The sequence below is a fragment of the Venustampulla echinocandica genome (genome assembly GCF_003357145.1).
Source record: "Venustampulla echinocandica strain BP 5553 chromosome Unknown scaffold_4, whole genome shotgun sequence".
NCBI lineage: Eukaryota > Fungi > Ascomycota > Leotiomycetes > Helotiales > Pleuroascaceae > Venustampulla > Venustampulla echinocandica.
In genome coordinates, this window is record NW_022474209.1 from 1,531,823 (window position 1) to 1,549,079 (window position 17,257).

At 47.5% G+C, this 17,257-nt stretch overlaps 8 protein-coding genes across 8 annotated transcripts; 6 read left to right on the forward strand and 2 right to left on the reverse strand.

Moving 5' to 3' along the window:
• Positions 1–562: 562 nt before the first annotated feature.
• Positions 563–2,264, forward strand: BP5553_06810 (Cytochrome P450 oxidoreductase; the record flags this gene model as incomplete). The annotated part of the gene is made up of 5 exons (XM_032015433.1): positions 563–827; positions 884–1,080; positions 1,136–1,510; positions 1,567–1,691; positions 1,745–2,264. 5 exons carry the CDS (start codon positions 563–565, stop codon positions 2,262–2,264), a joined length of 1,482 nt encoding a protein of 493 aa, XP_031868854.1.
• Positions 2,265–2,908: 644 nt separating this feature from the next.
• On the reverse strand, positions 2,909–3,959 carry BP5553_06811 (putative 15-hydroxyprostaglandin dehydrogenase; the record flags this gene model as incomplete). Its single annotated transcript, XM_032015434.1, has 4 exons — positions 2,909–3,212; positions 3,276–3,553; positions 3,609–3,850; positions 3,899–3,959. The coding sequence occupies 4 exons, from the start codon at positions 3,957–3,959 to the stop codon at positions 2,909–2,911; spliced, it is 885 nt and encodes a 294-aa protein (XP_031868855.1).
• Positions 3,960–5,181: 1,222 nt separating this feature from the next.
• On the forward strand, positions 5,182–5,654 carry BP5553_06812 (Uncharacterized protein; the record flags this gene model as incomplete). The annotated part of the gene is made up of 2 exons (XM_032015435.1): positions 5,182–5,334; positions 5,385–5,654. The coding sequence occupies 2 exons, from the start codon at positions 5,182–5,184 to the stop codon at positions 5,652–5,654; spliced, it is 423 nt and encodes a 140-aa protein (XP_031868856.1).
• Positions 5,655–5,981: 327 nt separating this feature from the next.
• BP5553_06813 (putative 3-oxoacyl-[acyl-carrier-protein] reductase) lies at positions 5,982–7,044 on the forward strand (the record flags this gene model as incomplete). The annotated part of the gene is made up of 3 exons (XM_032015436.1): positions 5,982–6,161; positions 6,231–6,515; positions 6,595–7,044. The coding sequence occupies 3 exons, from the start codon at positions 5,982–5,984 to the stop codon at positions 7,042–7,044; spliced, it is 915 nt and encodes a 304-aa protein (XP_031868857.1).
• Positions 7,045–7,325: 281 nt separating this feature from the next.
• Positions 7,326–7,955, forward strand: BP5553_06814 (uncharacterized protein; the record flags this gene model as incomplete). Its single annotated transcript, XM_032015437.1, has 1 exon — positions 7,326–7,955. The coding sequence occupies one exon, from the start codon at positions 7,326–7,328 to the stop codon at positions 7,953–7,955; it is 630 nt and encodes a 209-aa protein (XP_031868858.1).
• A 640-nt stretch (positions 7,956–8,595) lies between these two features.
• On the forward strand, positions 8,596–9,999 carry BP5553_06815 (uncharacterized protein; the record flags this gene model as incomplete). The annotated part of the gene is made up of 1 exon (XM_032015438.1): positions 8,596–9,999. One exon carries the CDS (start codon positions 8,596–8,598, stop codon positions 9,997–9,999), a length of 1,404 nt encoding a protein of 467 aa, XP_031868859.1.
• A 430-nt stretch (positions 10,000–10,429) lies between these two features.
• Positions 10,430–12,824, reverse strand: BP5553_06816 (Uncharacterized protein; the record flags this gene model as incomplete). Its single annotated transcript, XM_032015439.1, has 5 exons — positions 10,430–12,414; positions 12,461–12,502; positions 12,552–12,634; positions 12,690–12,730; positions 12,780–12,824. The coding sequence occupies 5 exons, from the start codon at positions 12,822–12,824 to the stop codon at positions 10,430–10,432; spliced, it is 2,196 nt and encodes a 731-aa protein (XP_031868860.1).
• A 2,255-nt stretch (positions 12,825–15,079) lies between these two features.
• Positions 15,080–16,638, forward strand: BP5553_06817 (Uncharacterized protein; the record flags this gene model as incomplete). The annotated part of the gene is made up of 6 exons (XM_032015440.1): positions 15,080–15,195; positions 15,270–15,307; positions 15,374–15,560; positions 15,620–15,847; positions 15,902–16,379; positions 16,432–16,638. The coding sequence occupies 6 exons, from the start codon at positions 15,080–15,082 to the stop codon at positions 16,636–16,638; spliced, it is 1,254 nt and encodes a 417-aa protein (XP_031868861.1).
• Positions 16,639–17,257: the final 619 nt, after the last annotated feature.

Sequence of the window (17,257 nt, forward strand, 5' to 3'; positions counted from 1 at the left end):
ATTTATTAGGGGCGTAAGCATGGGCGTGCGGGCGGCTGGGTTATAAACCTCATGTGTCTGGGTACCAGGTTTGTGTATGCGTTGTCTCACATCCAAAGCTTCTCCGAGGCGCCTCCAAGGTGATGGTATCCAATGATCTGACGGACATTGACAATGTGGTCAGAAAAGGAACGCCATAATTATACCTACAGATTTCAAAGCTAATCGTGGAATCCTTCTGACGTAAACTTGATTTGAGTAATAGAAGGCTAGGCAGGTGAGGAAGGTAGGTTGACGGCGGTGCATGCATCACATCATGGACTAGGATCTGTTTCCTCGAAGGAATCTGTTGTTAGAGATAACGCTCGATGAGAGATGCCCTTGAAGTCATATGATTGCGAGAGCTTTTAGCCCGTCGTTTATTCGGTTGATAGAACGATGGGCTTATCTTCGGCCCCGATACGTTGTTAAATGCGACTTGGTTTATAGCTTAGATTTGAGCGTGGTCTTATTTTCAGTCAACAGAACATCTCGAAAAAGCTCTTCTTTGCAATTTCGTGTTACTGAGCTCTCGCTATGAATTATGATACTCGATCAGATTAAGTCTAGCCTTGCCACTGTTGTGGCGGCTGGAGCGGAGTTCGTCGCCCTATACCCTCTGCCTCTACTCGCAATTGTTATCCTCTCCATATTGACATTGAATGTCATCTCGGTACTTAAAACCAGATACTTCCACTTGAATACCATTCCCGGGCCCAGCTTTGCGGCTTTTACTAGACTATGGCTTTGCAAAGTTATTGCTTCAGGGGACTCAGCCAAGAAATTTGTGGATATCAATAAGGAATTTGGTACGTTAATCGCCAAGAAATCGCCATATATATATTATGCTGAGTAGATAATTTAGGTCCAATCGCTCGGATAGGACCAAACCACCTCTTAACAGATGACCCGGAAGTTGTACGACGAATTCTAGCAGCACGGTCACATTACACTAGAGGACCATGGTTTGACTCGATCAGGATTGATCCTCATGTGCCAAACATCGTCTCGGAAAGAGACACAGGGAAGCACAATCATTTACGGCATCGGATGTCAGCCGGTGTAAGCTATCTCTTATAGTGTTTTTATCTGTGACTTCTTGCTTACTACTTAACAGTACTCCGGCAAGGAGATCCTAGGTACTGAAGCAATAATCGATGAACGGATCTCGGATTTCGTGGAGCGAATTGAGCAAAAATGGGTATCGGAGAATGGCGAGACCAAAGTGTTTGATATTGGTAGGAGAATCCAGTACCTTGCTGTGGACATTATTACCCACCTCTGTTTTGGTGAGCCACTCGGTTTCGTGGATCAGGATCGAGATGTTCATGACTTCCTTTTCACCATCGAGAGTCAACTTCCCATCGTGCAGCACTTCTCTGTGATTATTGAAATCAACACAATGGTTAGAAATATCATGAGTTTTAGTTGGATCAAGAAAGCACTTGCTCCTTCTGCGAGAGACAAGACTGGAATTGGCAAGATTATGGGAGTAAGTAGCCACTCATCTGTCCATATATTGCTCACAGGTCTGACCAACTGAATTAGATCTCGAAGAAGGTAGTTGATCAACGTATATTGCCTCTCGCAGAACCGAAAAAAGATATGCTTGGTTCATTCCTCAAGCATGGCCTTACAGCCGACGAGGCAGAGGCCGAGATATCCATTTCCCTGTAATAAATTTCGTCTCTTTGTCCAAAACTACCATGCACTGACCGCAAGACAGCGTTGCTGGGTCTGATACCACAGCCACTTCAATGCGTGCTACTCTTCTTGCAATTATTACAAATCCATCTGTCTACGCCAAGCTCCAAGCCGAAATTGATGCCGCAGACCGCGCCGGACTCCTCTCTTCCCCGATTAAAGAATCCGAAGCTTCCAAGCTCCCATATCTACAAGCCTGCATATCCGAAGGTCTTCGGCGCTTCCCGCCCATTACTCAGCTCCGAGAGAGACAAGTTCCGCCTGAGGGAGACATCATCAATGGGCACCATGTGCCTGGAGGAACCTTCATTGGCTTGAACGCGTGGGGCCTGCAGCTCAACTCCGTCTTTGGCTGGGATCCGGAGATTTTCCGCCCAGAGCGTTGGTTGATCGAGGATAAAGACTTGCTACTGAGAATGCAGAAGGTACATGAGCTAATCTTTGGCTACGGAAACACGAAGTGTCTAGGAATCCCAATTGCCATGTTGAACTTGAATAAGATCTTTGTCGAGGTCAGTATTCCCATCACTATTCTTTCATAACACAAAAACATGCCGCTTACAGGTAATATGTGTTAGCTTTTCCGCCGCTTTGACATTTCCATTGCCAATCCACACAGACCGTGGAAAAGCACGTGTTATGGGATTTTTTTCCAAAAAGATTTTAACGTTAGGATCCAGTTACGAAGGAATAAATTCTGAAGCACCATACCACGAGCTAGATAGGATAGATTAGTGAAGAGTTTTGTTCGGAGTCGATTAGAAATACATACAAAGCTATATCAGGGATTTGAATATTATGAATTTATGAATTGAAATGAAATGATTTATACTTCCTGCAGCTGCTGTTGAGATGGAACAACTGTGATTATGCCGCAAAATATCATTAGCGGCTGGTAACTACCCTTCGAGCTTTTGCCAACTAATACTTGAAAATGTATAACCAACAACTTTTGACGTTGAACGATTGAGGTTAAACGTTTCTCAGTATGTTGATGACCGTAGCCACCACAGTAGACTACGCGACGTTCACCTAAATCATAGATGGTTATTGCCTTCAGGCTTTACCTCTCAGGGCATAGAGAATAATTATGGCCAAGAGTGCAACAACAGCATTTATATTCATAAGATTTTGAATTATGTTAATAAGCATAGATCTTATGCAGCTACATCAATCAGATTTATAGTTATGCAGGACCATTTGTGCTTGGTGTACCATTTGCATGAGTACCTCTCTCTTTTTTCAAGCACGCACGAACCGGCGCATAGCTAGCCTCCCTGAGCGGTGCAAATAGTGCTTCAATATCCACAAATTCCTCTGGTTTTTTTCCAGCATACGGAGTGTGAGTCATGACAGTTCCACCTTCATACTTACCCTCCTGAACCAACTCCATAATTGTCTCCGCAACTTCCATTCCGGACAGCGCTTGGGACTGATCATATGACCACTGCGGCTTAATATCATCAGTCCACAAGGGAGTGGCCACGAGCCTAGTCAATTTTGAATTAGTAACCGAAGGGTTTAAGACCGTGTGTTGTCAGCAAGAAACTTACCCAGGGCAGACAGCCACAATCTTAATATTCTCCTCGATGTCAGCGGGCTTCATGCATTTCACAAAGCCCACAACGGCATGCTTGGAGGCATTGTAGACGGGGCTTGGGTACAATGGATAGAGGCCTGCCATAGAGGCAACAATGCACATGACCATCTTTTTGTTGCGTGGGATGCTAGCCTTCATGCCAATGCGAGTCAATTTGATCGGATGCGAAGCATTTACATCCATGAGGGAATAGTGATCCTCCTCTTGGTCTTCAAAGAAGGATATTTCGGGCTGAAGATTGACTCGGAATTATTATAAGGTAGTTTTGGTAGTGCGGGGCGTTTACCTTTTCGAAAATACCCGCTCCGGCAACGTAGACGTCGGGCACATCACCAAACTCCTCCTCTGACATCGTGATCAAATTCTGCATCTCTTTCCACACAGCAACATTGCATTTTGTGAAGATGACGGTCTTTGATAGCTCGTGTTTTTTGACAAAATCTCCAGCTTCTGGTGTTAAGCGTAAGTCAGCAATGATTACTTTGTTGTTCTGTGCCACAGCCAGTTGGGCAAAGTTGAAGCTAAGTCCTTGATATTGTCAGTCAGAAGTTCACCACGATGGAATTATATATTTACCTGAGCCACCACCAGTGACCACCACTATCTTATTATTGAGAGGAAAGTCGCCAACAGTCATTATGGTAAGGTTGATTTTTGAGTCTGAAGGGTATGTCGGTTTTCACTATAAACAGTAGTATGGGAAGAAAAGCTGAAAATTCAAAGGTAGCACTGAGGGAGGTCGGAATCGGAAGTATTCTGTGCCACATTCTAGCAGGCCAAAGTCTCGCCCAATCTCTTCTCCATCTCTGTCGGTTTTGTGCCTGTACTACTGCGTCGTAGAGCTATCAAACCAGACTCCAGATGAGAAGCTGTATACCGCTCTTTACGCCTCATCCTCCTCAATCTTCTACGAGGTGCATGCAGCACGTTTGATACGAGTAAATTTAGCTGGATCTAAGAGCCCTCCATTATTGGAATGATAGCAAGGGATAACACCCGACGGATGAGGAAGGTGAGACTTGTTCGTCTCGCGATACTATTAGTTGGTAATGGCGTTCTTGTTTCTATTGGGTGTGGCGCTACTCCTGGGTAGGTAGGACAAGGCCATCGACCATCGTAGGCCAGAGGAATACTTTACATGGGGTACATGGGGTACATGGGATCTGCGCTGTATAATGTGTATGCATGTCTGACGCAGCCTGCATATTTTGAACCAGCCGGTGTGATTAGGACTTGGAATCTGCATCTGCGGGCTAGGTAAGCTTACCTTACCTTATCCCCACACCTGGCAGCCAGCTACTTCCTACGCTAGCAGGGAATATTTCAGGGTATGTGAAGGGAATGTGATAGGAGAAATCATTTTATTACTCAGTTAAATTTAAGATATATCTTATATAATACTTGTAAACAACGCAGGAGCCAGTAGGGGTGGATTAATAGGGGGGGGCTGCTAGCGTAGCCAGGGGCTGCCAGACGAGGGGATAAGAGTTTCGGTGCCTTTTCTCCTGATACGAGTATAAAAAAAAGTAAGCTAAAACCTTAAAAGAGTAGTTTGCGGTTTTTTCACTTCATACATAAGGTATACTGCGTAAGGTGGCTTAGATTACTCACGCCTCTGTTTTACAGCAATGATAACGTACATCAGCGGCACGGAAGACCTCGCCTGCTTCAAGCCATAGTGATCAACATTTGCCTGACCTAGCGTTCGTAATTGTCACTCGCAAAAAAGCCGGAGTCTCCTACCTCCACAGCACCTATTCCTGATTCTTGGTCAATCGTCCTATATTTTCTCCCTTCTGTAATAGCTTATCACACTCGGAGAGCAGTTTTGTAACCACAACCCAATTCTACCAGCCGATATGGCCGCTCAAGAGAAACTCATCCGCATCACGGCCTTCATCTATCGCAAGCCTGGGATGTCGTCGGAAGAATTCCATCATTATTGGTCTGAAATACACGGCCCCAAGATGGTCGACCTCTCCCTTCGGTACGGCGTGGTTGATTATCGTCAGGTATGTATCATAATGCACTCAGATAAGCCATCAGTTAACACTCTAATGAGTATCACACGACGCCCGAGACAAAAGAACTGCTAAATGTTGCTACAAAGGCAATGGGGAAGGAGTGCATGGCCCACGATGGCACGGCAGAGACGCTGGTTAAAGACCTTGGGCAATATCTGCATATGAACGCAGATCCGGAATATCTAGAGAAGATGGTGCCGGATGAGGAGGCTTTTATGGATAGGTCGAGGCTTGAGTTTACGATTGGATATGAGTATGGGATTATTAGCAATGGAAAGTTCGTTACAGAACATGCAAGGAAATACTGAATATTAACTATATCAATCAATCACGCATTATTAAATGCTCAATGTTTAGTATAGTTACTCTAAAATGTAACAGTTTTGTCTCTTTCGAGGCTCACTACATAATTATTGACTACTGAAGTGCTGTAGAGATATCATTTCGTTTCTGAACCGGTAGATTAGATACTGTGGCTTGCCAAACTATTTTGAAATAAGAACAGATAAAACCGAGTAAGATAGATTACACATTATGCAGTTGCCAAGACGCTAAAACCCCAAGTAGAGAGCCGATAAGTAGATAAATAGCTCCTTTCCCTCTCACACAGTTCCTAGATCTTACGTGCCAAAATCATGGAAGCCTTTCTTGAAGCCCTTCAACATCTCCCGCCAGATCATTTCGTGAAGAGCGAGGCATTTACTAAAACGGTCCACCGCGACGAATATGGGTCCATTAATCCAGTATCACCGGCTTTATCACAGGATGGCAAGGTGATCGTCATCACGGGTGCCAGCCAAGGCATTGGAAAAAGGGTGCTCTAACCAAACTTCAATAACTTCTCCCAAGTATGTGGACTGCGCTTACAAGATAAAATTACTTAGGGTCTAGCAAAGCAATTTGCTCGTGCAAAACCCAGGGCCATAGTTCTCGCCGCTCGCGACGTCGCAAAACTCGCAGAGACAGCTGAGTATATCCGCGCCATCGAGCCCAGCGTCCAATTGCTCTCTGTGGCCACAGATGTGACGAGCGAAGTCTCAGTGAAGACTCTATTTGACAAGGTGGAGGACGCGTTCGGTCATGCCGATGTGCTCGTAAACAACGCGGGCGTGAGCCTTGGCTACACTAAAGTAGATGGCATGGAATTGGACCTGTGGTGGCAGAACTTTGTAAGTGCTCCTTTTTCTAAATTAGCATCTACTATACCAATGGCTGTATTTGAATACTAAGTGCCATCGGTTTGTGTAGGAAGTCAACGTCAAGGGCGTCCTCCTCACCACGAAGTACTTTCTTCGTCTCCTTGGTACCGCACCCGGCACAATCATCAACATATCGTCGTCAGCTGCGTGGAATATCGAGGAAGAGGGGGCAGCATACTGCACCTCCAAATTGGCAACTGTGAAGCTGGGACAGCAGATGGCTGCCCGGCCCAATGTAGTGACTGTTGCTTTGCACCCAGGGATGGTGGAGACAGATATGTCGCCGAGCTTCATGTTGAAATTTCATGAAGACACGCCAGAGCTGCCCGGCGGTATGGCGGTTTGGTTGACTACTGACGGGGCCAGATTTCTGAGTGGTAGGTACGTGAGTGCAAACTGGTCTGTAGACGAACTTGTTGAGCGGAAGGAGGAGATTGTGAACGGAGACCTATTGAAAGTAGCACTGACAGGCAAGGTTGGACGGGACCAGTGGAAATAGTTGAGGTATAAACTCTACAGCAATCGAATGGGTGGAGTCGGATGATAATGATACTCTGCTCTCCTGTGCCTAGTACTCTTAAAGTAGTTCGAAAAATCCCAAGTACCACATTTACTAAGTAGTTTTTAAACATCGTCGAGAATCACGTTAGCAAGCCCCGGTACAGCGTACAGCCGTCTCACAACTACCAAATATAAGTATAAATAACCCTCCACCCCCCTCTGACCCCTCCACATCCTATCCATCTGTTTTGTCTCTCACCTCTCCACCTCTGAGCAAAAATGCCCATCATAACCACCACCTCCCTCCGCCTCCCTGCCCTCTACAGCCTCGAAAATTCCGACAACACTGGCGGCCCCTCAATTCCCTACCTCTGTAATGAGAAATGGCATATCTCAGCTTCCACGCTCCCCATCTGGCGCACCAAGCGCAACTGCACAGTGACTTACACGGCCCTCCCACTCGAGGCGCCTATATCTCGCCTCAATAGCCTCACAGCATACCTCCCCTCCATCCTAGCCCCCGTACCCTCCCCACCGCTCCCTCGCATCGACGACCTTGTGCACTACCAGGAGCAAACCTCTGATGCCGTACAGAGCATCCACGCCATTAACACCATGTGGCCAGACAACCCCGCAGGGTGGAGCTGGGTAGGCGTAGGATGGTTCCTGTCACTGATCCAGTGCGAATGGGAGATTTTTGGGTATGGGAAATTGGAGGGCGGGGGGAACTGGATGGTAATGCATTTTCGAAAGACGTGGTTGAGTCCCGAAGGATTGGATCTGTTTACTACGGGGGAGGAGAAATTAAGTGCTCAGGCGTATGAAGAGATTATGGGACTGGTGAGAAAGTTAGGAAATGGAGAGTTGGAGGCGTTGGTCGGGGAGTTTGAGAGGATGGCGAGGGATTGAGTTTGTGCGACCGATTTGTGAATAGAGAGGAGACGCAACGAATGACTGAGGGGTCATAGCAAGTATCACGAAATCCATTGGATGGACGGTAGTTGCCGGGGATACGATATAAGAGCTCCTATCATTAGTGCAATATTACTGTTAGGGGTATTTAGTATTTGGCTAATGGGAATTGTTGAACTCGCTGGCATAGCCATTTTGCAACTCAATTTTTGCTTCCATACTCGACAACATAGAAAGCATCTTAGCGCATGGTAGGCGTATAGAGGTTACTCATCATCTCTTGCAGAAGCCTACAAGGCCGCTAGTATTATATCGGCTGACCTCTTTATGTCATGGATCTACGAAACCGATACGTCGACTTACAGCCTTCGATAACTAAATCCATGGGCGGTCTACAGATTTTCAGCTACCATCCTTCGTAAGGTACCTTAGGCTAGAGCTGCTGCTACAAGGCGCATGCAGCAGGGCTCTCTTCCATGCATACCCCGTTCCTTCAAACCCCTCCCCTCCTCGTTCCTGTTACCTCTGTATATTTATTTTGTGAATTTTCCTTCAACATAGAATCTCCAAGAACCTCAACTTATCAACTTTCCGAAAACTCACACTCAAACGCACGCTTCACCTCAACTTCATAGGGATGTCTTGGACAGAGACCTCCGCCGGACATTGGGAACGGCCCCTCGGTTTGATCGAGAAAGTCCCCCTCGTCGTCAGCGCTCAGAGCTTGAGACCCGGTCGTGAGAATTGGTACGAGACGATGATCGCCAAAGTGAGCTTCGATCCCATCCTAGGCTCTCCAGCAGATGCTCTTCGAAATGGCTGGAAACAAATGCGCTACGCATTCCCCGAGATCGCGGCTTCGGTGCGAAATGGGATATACGTTTACGAAGTGCCCACGACGCCTGCGGCTGTTGAAGATTGGCTGGCTGAAACATGTGTGGTGGTTCAAGAGAATTTGACCGCGGATGAGTTCATGCAGAGCTTACCACCTAGCAAGTTTATGACGCTTCATTTTCTTCCCCATACTTCGGAGGTTATTATGAGCTCCTCGCACTTCCGGCTCGATGGCCCTGCCTTCATGGTTCTTTTCAATTACCTCACACATGCTATGGCTAAACCCGAGCCCTACGAGTTCGGTACAGAGCCCGCAAATCTTGCCCCTAGTTTCGAGGTCTCTGCCTCTGTGCCTCAAGCACCATACACGCCTGAGATCGAGGCAGCCGCCATGTCGCGACTTATGGCTTTCTCTACTCAACTGCCTCCAGTTACCTTGAAACCAACCTACAGTCTTCACTCACCAGCTGGCGTGTCTGGGCGTGCAACTTTAACCATCTCCACATCGGAGTCGAAAGCCATCATCACGGCCTGCAAGGCTCATGCTCTGACTGTCAACATGGCGCAGCATTCAGCTCTCGTCAGTGCCGTGGTAGCGCTTGAAGGTCCCACACCCGCAGGAGTTGTGGAGCGTGCATTTTCTGCTATCGCTGCATTTGGCTTGCGCAAATACTGCATAGCCACTACTACCAGGACGGTGCCTTCTGGTGGTGCTGCGGCTACCATCGCGTCATCTGGGAACGTCTATCCCATCATGGTCACAGATGGCTCCTTCCATTCGCATGCCACGCAGCTGAAAGAGATTTATGCACAGGGCTTTGATGCTTTCTTGCCTTCAATGAGCTGTGCCCAAGAGAAGATGCTGCCCATGTTGGAGAAGCCGATGCCAGCCGAAATGCCCGGGCAAACTGACCCCGTGATGAGCGGCTTGGGTGTGGTTGATAGAATGATCGCATCGGAAGTGAGAAATGAGACAGGAGAAATTGTACTGAGAGTCGAGGATTTCTGGGTTGGTATGGAAATACTTCAAAGGGCACCGCAGCTTTTCTTCTGGACTTGGAAGGGGCAGCTCGTATGGACAGTTTGCTATAACGAGGCATATTGGAGTAAAGCCGATATGAATATTCTCCTAGAAGAGACAAAGCGGCAGTTGATTCAGGGGCTAGGCATTGTGGACTTGGGCGAAGACAAGAAACCAACGACGTAACACTGATATGGCGACGATAGTACAGCGGATGCCTTTTGCCAAATGTTTAAATCTTTGCCACGATTGAATCAGGTATCTTGTGTAATGGTATAGGAGGTGTCAAAGTTAGACAGCCACGCTTGTGAAACCGACAGCATACTTCATAATCGTTGGCTGAGTATTCAAGCACAAAAAAAAATTAACAACTTTCTATACCTCGCCCTATTATTTTAATCTCATAATCGTTAAATATCGCTCAAATTTGTCTCCAAAATTAGTTTGGGAATTTCATGAATAGTTGTTACAACCGAAATCTTACCTAATACAAAGCTCATACACTGAACTTCCTCACGAATCAAAATGTAATCTTCATCACTGTTCAGGGTAGGCCGTAGTCAGGTGTGAGATAGGTGTAGCCTTATCTCAATACCCATTGACAGGGTCCCGAGTGCTAGTAGTTGTCGGTGGGTGCTAGACGGAAGGGCATCTGATTTACAGTCGCTGTTGGAGCAGCTATCGTTGCTCTTGCAGCAGCTATCGTTGCTGTCGATGTAGTAGTGGCAGTTGTAGATTCCAGGCACCTACCAAACCATCCGTATGACTGGCACGTGGTGATTGTCAGAGTCGCTGTCGAAGTTGTAGCCGAAACTGGAATCGTTGTTGTTGATGTAGTAGTAGTGGTGGTAGTTGTAGATTCTAGGCACCCACCAAACCATCCGTATGACTTGCACGTGGTGATTGTTAGAGTCATTGTCGAAGTTTTCGTCGAAACTGGAATCGTTGTTGTTTCATCTAGACACCCCCACCAACCAGGCGTTTTGCAAGTCGCTGTGCGTGTACGAGTCTTGGATGATGACGACTGTGACGAAGTGGTGCTCGACATGGTTGATGTTTTTGTGATGTTGCTATAATCCTTTTTCCACTCAAAGCAATCAACACATTCTTCGTCGGGTTCACAAGTAGGGACCTGGTCATATACTCGGTATACATCCTTGATAGACGGTCTGATTCCATGGGTGGCGAGGGAAACTCTCCAGTTGTGGTCCTTTACAACATCGTATACGCACCTCAAGCCGGTGTGGCACTGAGACTGTAGCGCATAGCCTGCCATTGTACATAGTGACGACGCTCCATTACACGTTCCCATATACACCGGATCTGCAGTGTGACCAAAATGCCAGAGGCCACCATTTTGTCGAGCTTCGGCAGCCGAGTCATATGGAGGTGGCGAAGGGATTCCGAGGCGAGAAGCTGCTAAGGCCTGTGGAACAGACTCAAATGTGACGACGGGTATTCCAAAGGTTAGTCCAAGCAAGCTTGTCACAAGCCCACCAAGGGAGTGGCCTGTAAGCCAGACATTGGCATTGGGATATTGTTCTGTGATGTTGCCGTACAGATCTATGGATGCTTGATAGTAGCGACTCCGCTTATGCATTTCCTCGCAGATGCAGTTCTCGTTGCAGGTGTAGGCTGACGTCTGACAATCACAAGATTTCTTAGCCATCAGAGTTCCCTGGCCACAGCAACAACCAGCGAATAGGTTGTCGTTTATCTTGTCATTTGTCGTCGTCTCAGCCCCGTCAAAGATAGCTGATGAGGTTCCTTTTATGGAGAGGACGATCGTCGAGTTTGTTTCGTCTGCAAAGACGTGGCCCCGAAGTCCATCCTTGTCCCATCCCACGTCGGAAGATAAGTTGAAAGGTTTAGAGACATCTTCCCAGTCCGGGTCTGTGTTATCATGGTTGTATGCATTGGCAGCCATCAGCGCTAAATTCACGACAGTCTCCTTGTCTGTAATATCAGGAGACGGTACCTCACTCAATTTCCATGCGGAGTCGGGCAGCGGGGCTGCCGCTCCACGAGACTGGGCGCTGTTGAGCAGCGCCTTGATATTTTCAACTCGGCGGTCTCGGAGTTTCCATATCTTGAGTAGTGATGAGGAGGTCATATATAACCCAACACCTGCATCACGCAGATCAACGCCCTGAAGACTTGCATTCTTCACTTTGGCAGGGTTCAACTCAAGTCGACGATGGAGATCCGGAAACAAAGTGGCTCCACGGTGATATATATGGCGCAACGTGAAGCTCTGAGTTTTTAAAAAAGGCCGAGATTTGTCCCCGTGTGCTTCAGCATGGATGAGCGGAGGTGGAAATGGCAGTAAAGGCACCCTCCAGCCGCTATCCAAGTTCGCCACAGCGACAGACATAAAAGATGATAAGACGAGAAATAGGAAGTAGGATAGAAGCCATATATCGCCAGCAATCAGGCAATGTTTTGGTTTTGAGGCAGATGTCGCAGGTACACTGACCATCTTGCAAGGGCCTGGACTTGGACGCAATACCAGCTGCTCTTTCGTACCCGTCGGTTTCTTTCTTAATTTAGGTGCAGGATTGTAATGCCCGGGAGATAGCGAGAAAGTATGATGTTGAAGATCTATTTTACTTAATAAGAAGTCGTACTTTATTGAGTAGCTTCTCACCTAGTCCCTCTTGTTCAAGTTCATCGTTAGGCAGATGATGTTCTGTACACAATTAGCTGATTCTCTAAGTAATCTAGATCTAGTGACATACTGCCTGGTTTATAGGCATGATATCGTTTTCCGTCCATTTTAAAACAATGGTATATGCGAGCTCGGACAAGGTTTGTTACGCTCCTATTATAATGGTGGGTTCCTTTGATATAAGTCGTGAACGTGAGGTCAAAGTTACCCGGCCATCGAGGCTGTAATGGCAGGGCCGTTGTTAGAGGCCTTTGGTGTTGTTAGTGATGAACATATCATTAGCTGGAATCGAGCGCACTCGCGAATGAATTTCCAAATCCAATGCTGCATCCTGTGAAGCCATGGTGCTGGGGAGGCTGGGTTGTGTGGCACCCGAAATTCAAGCAACATGTCCCAGACACTTACTTGGACGATCTCTGGCGGTGTGCGCACAATCGTAGGATCTTCGAAGGCCGCGATGGTCTGATGGATAGATGGCTATTGTATCATAGTATGCCTCGATCCCTGGTAGGAATGCTAGACCGTTCACTTTAGTCGACTGGAGTAGCGGGCACGGTAGACAGACACAGTTGATAGATTCGTAAGGTAGACGAGGTTCGCCGGTTGCGTGATGTGCGGCGTAAATGGTATTCTCACCCACTGAGATCGGCATTCTCACCACCCTGCGTATCAGGCACTGGCATGCAGTCTACCACACCAAAACTCCCACTAAACGCGCTGATCCCACCATATTCAGCTCTATTCCGTCGCAACCTCCCTAATTAGAAACCAGAGTATTTATACCGGAGCAAGCTCTAAACTAGAACTCTCTAGTAAGTCTACTAATAGTAGGAATTCAAAAAGAAACAAGTAGTATATAGTATATATCTAGTATTCTACTAATACCAAAATATAATTTATATTTCCTTACTTATTTTTTAGTACAAAAAGAATTAAGACCAAAGTAAAGTACTTAATATCTTTATAAGTAAATATCTACGAAATAATCTTATATATTGTGGTCGGGCGACTCCAACCACTGATTATTACTTTTGTTGTTACAGGAATAGAATCGGCACGTGAATAAGTGGGACCAATTGGACATAAGCTCCGTCTCTCATTCTCTCCTTCACGCACAATCATCACGGAGATCACGGCTTTGCAGCTTGACAGCTTGACAGCTTGACAGCTTGGCAGCTTGACAGCTGGACCAGGGAGAAGCTGGCCAGTTAGCTGATTACCATTACAACCCAATTTGCCATATTTATGTTAATAGATGGATCTCGTGACTATTAGTCGTCCTGAATGCCACTGCCTGACTGCGCTCTGAATATTCACCTGCTCTAAGAAGACCAAACCAGCGGTTTAGCATTCTCCAGCTACGTGGCTGCCTGGCGATAATCCTGCAACGCGACCATCGCCGAATTCAATTGATCCCCATACCATGACGGTGATCACTTGGTTGTTTTATCGATGATTCCTCCTGATACTCCCAGGCCCAAGGGTCCTCCTAGCTCCTCGATCGTCCACGAAAAGAAACGGGCCGGAAAGCAGCCGCTGTTACACACGTAGTAACGCCCTAAGTTTCAGGGATGTGCAGTCTCGACGGGTCTAAACACATCTTGTTTGGCAGATCGTTCGATCATCTCCCAGCTCAAGAGCGACCGAGAATAGTGAGAAGGCGCTTTTCTCAACGCAGCAGAAAGGGTCGTGCTCAGGGCCGCCGCTCTTACAACCAACGCTTATCTCCAATGTTGCAAACGGGCTCCGTGCCAATAACAGGAGGCTTACAGCACTAAGGGCCACTAGCCAGCTGGGCGGAACTCGTCCCAAATTACCGGAACAAGGGTGAAAGGGACTAACAGTGAGAGGACGAGATCCAGAATGTTCTACCTTTGTGATGTATGTCTTAGGTGCCCGAGTAGCCAGCATGTGATGGAGAGTGTTTATAGCCCGGGGAACTTGGGGGAGAAAGAAGTGTCACGAAGAGAGAGAGACATTTCCCTCAGGCCCTAATAACTTATCTTGTCATACAGTACCTTATTATGCTTCTGGCTACGTACTGTATGTATAGTACTATATGTATGTGCTCCGCAAGGTGTTCATGCTCATGTTCATGTTCCTGTTCCTGTTCATGTCCCAAGAAGCCATAGTAAGACGGGGGTGTTATATGGCCCGAGCAGCCGGGTGCGAACGTGTCCATGTACCTCCGTACCTCCGCTGGGGGCGCTTTAATGAGAAGGCGCAGTCCCCGCGTTGGGTTAGCGCGTGGCCGGCTGGATGCAATACGTAAGCCTACGGGCCAGCCAGCGCCGTCCAGTGGTGATTTGATCTTTAATCAGATTGCTCCACAGTCCTTAGGTAACAAACACCTCCAGGGTCCCCCCATCCCGCCAACGTCAAATTGAACATCTTCAACGTCGTACTGCGTACTGCGTACAGTGATAATAGACAACATATCACCGCTGCTCGTCTGGACGAAAGGCACAAGCACATCACGGTCCGGGTCAAGCGACGGCTCACCACTACCTAGCCATCCTCCGCTCCCGCTCCCGCCCCCGATCTAAGCCCGCCTATACGAAGTCCTCTTGATGTTTCCTATCTGTCGTACCCGGCCTAATGGTAGACGAGTCGAAGCCGGTTGCCGGTCTCCGGCGAACACATAGGAAATCCCGCACCGGCTGCAAGACATGTAGAAGCCGTCATATTCGCTGTGATGAGAAGACTCCGATCTGGTGAGTGCTCACATTCCAGCCGCTTGACGGGAACTTGGGGAAGAAACCAGAACCGCCATTCTGATAGCATATAGCCGAAATTGTGAACGGAGCGGGCGGCAATGTCAATACGGTGAGTATTTTTGAGCTTTTTTTCCACATTTATATCATTTGACAGATAGCAACTGACTACTAGTAGTCACTAAACACAAAGTTGAGAGTGACCAACAATCCCCCCCGCCCGGTCTATTGTGGCTGTACCCCCAATTAGAAACTGCCAGTTTCCAACCTCAGGAGCTATATCTCCTTCAATACCTCGCCACATTTAGCTCCGAGGTCCATTTTGTAGACAACAAGTATTCGTCATGGATGCGCAGAATTCCATTGTGAGTTGATTAACCATCCGTATACCCCCAGTCGATATATATGCTCATTCCTCGTCAAGCTTAATGGCCGAACATCGGTTTCTACTCGACTGTGTACTGGGACTTTCTGCTGGCCACCATGCAGTATCCAAGCCCCAGCCCGACTCGTCAGCTTTTGATCGGCTTGCGCTGTATTACCGCGGACGAGGCTTGAGGGGGCTCCAGGCTGCCCTCAACAACTTTTCCGAGAGTAATGCTGATGGTGCACTTGCCGCATCGATTATTTTAACCTGGTATCTATGTGGCTGGTAAGTTATAATCCTCTCTGTATAACATCAATAGTATACTAAGGAATTTGAAAGGCAGGAATGGGCATCCTTAACCCATGGAATCGGCGTTATCCAGACAACCATGCGCCCCTATAAAGAAAACTCCTGTTTTGTCAATCTTATCGAAGCACGGGATGTCGTCCCTGAAGCACTTCAGCCATTGCCACCAACGTCTACCGAGTCAGAAGAACCAGCAGAAGAACACGTGGATGCTCTGAAAGAATTGATTGTCCGATTACACGATGTCAAGCGTTACATCGAGGGGCATGAAGAGGAGCAGAAGCTGTTGGACCAAATTATAGGCTTTGCAATGATGATCGAGAGCAAACTCCCAATGACGAGTACCCACGAACAATTTGAGTCTTCAAAGATGTTACGCATGGCTATCATCACTGTCCCGCCCAAACTACTTCAGCGTGTCCGCAGGGATCCCGCAACCATTATAGTAGCAGCATACTTTTTTGCGGCAACCCTTGCCGTGCAGCCTCTCTTCCCTGCTATGGGCGCCATGGTACGTAATTCCCCATGATATCTTGCGAGACCACGTTGCTGACCTCTGGTAGTTCTTCGGTTTTATGGCCCTCCAGCCTCTCAGCGAACTTGCAAGGTACCTAGAGGAACAGCGTTGCGACCCGGTTGCAGCAACTAAGTACGACTGGGACGAGGCCGCATCTTTGATGACTTATGCAATGGAAACTGTGCGGCGGTTCCGAGCACGACTGGGGTGGCCAACTCCTCCTCAGCCGCTTGTGCCTGCCATCTATGGCTAAGCAAACTTAAATGAGCATGATAGTCTGCGTATCGATTTTTCAAATTGGAGACTCGTTGCTCACAGCAAAACTGCTTGATTTGGCCCCGGAGCAAAACGAGACACCCGTCGTCGAAATACACCGCTCCACCGATTAGAAAATGTTTTAGCAAGGTTTCTATGTCCAAGCTACCGTTCTTGGTCCTATTCCCGGCACGACTGCTCCTCCAGATCGAGTCAAGGAAAGGGCTTTGGGTACATCCGTACGGTGATGTCTTGGAGCTGGAAATATTGAATTAATGACAGATAGAGGTCGAAATAGAGTGGGATTCGGAGGTTAAAAATAATATACACTGGTGTATCGAAGACCGAGTGCGAAGCCATATGAGGTGGCGGGAGAGGGTAAAAGGAGGATTAGGGCTGATGATACTGGAGCAATAGCAGGGAGATATGAAGGGACTTGGGCGGGTCGCGATAAAAGTTCTCCACTCAGTTTATTGGCCGCTTGTGAGGCGGCCCCATCCTTGGGTGATCATAAAGGGTTTACGAATCTCGGCGTAATGAGGCGCAGAATATCAAATTTTGTTAAGCACTCATGTGGAATATATATCATTCCTATTCCAATCTCAGCTGGAGTACTG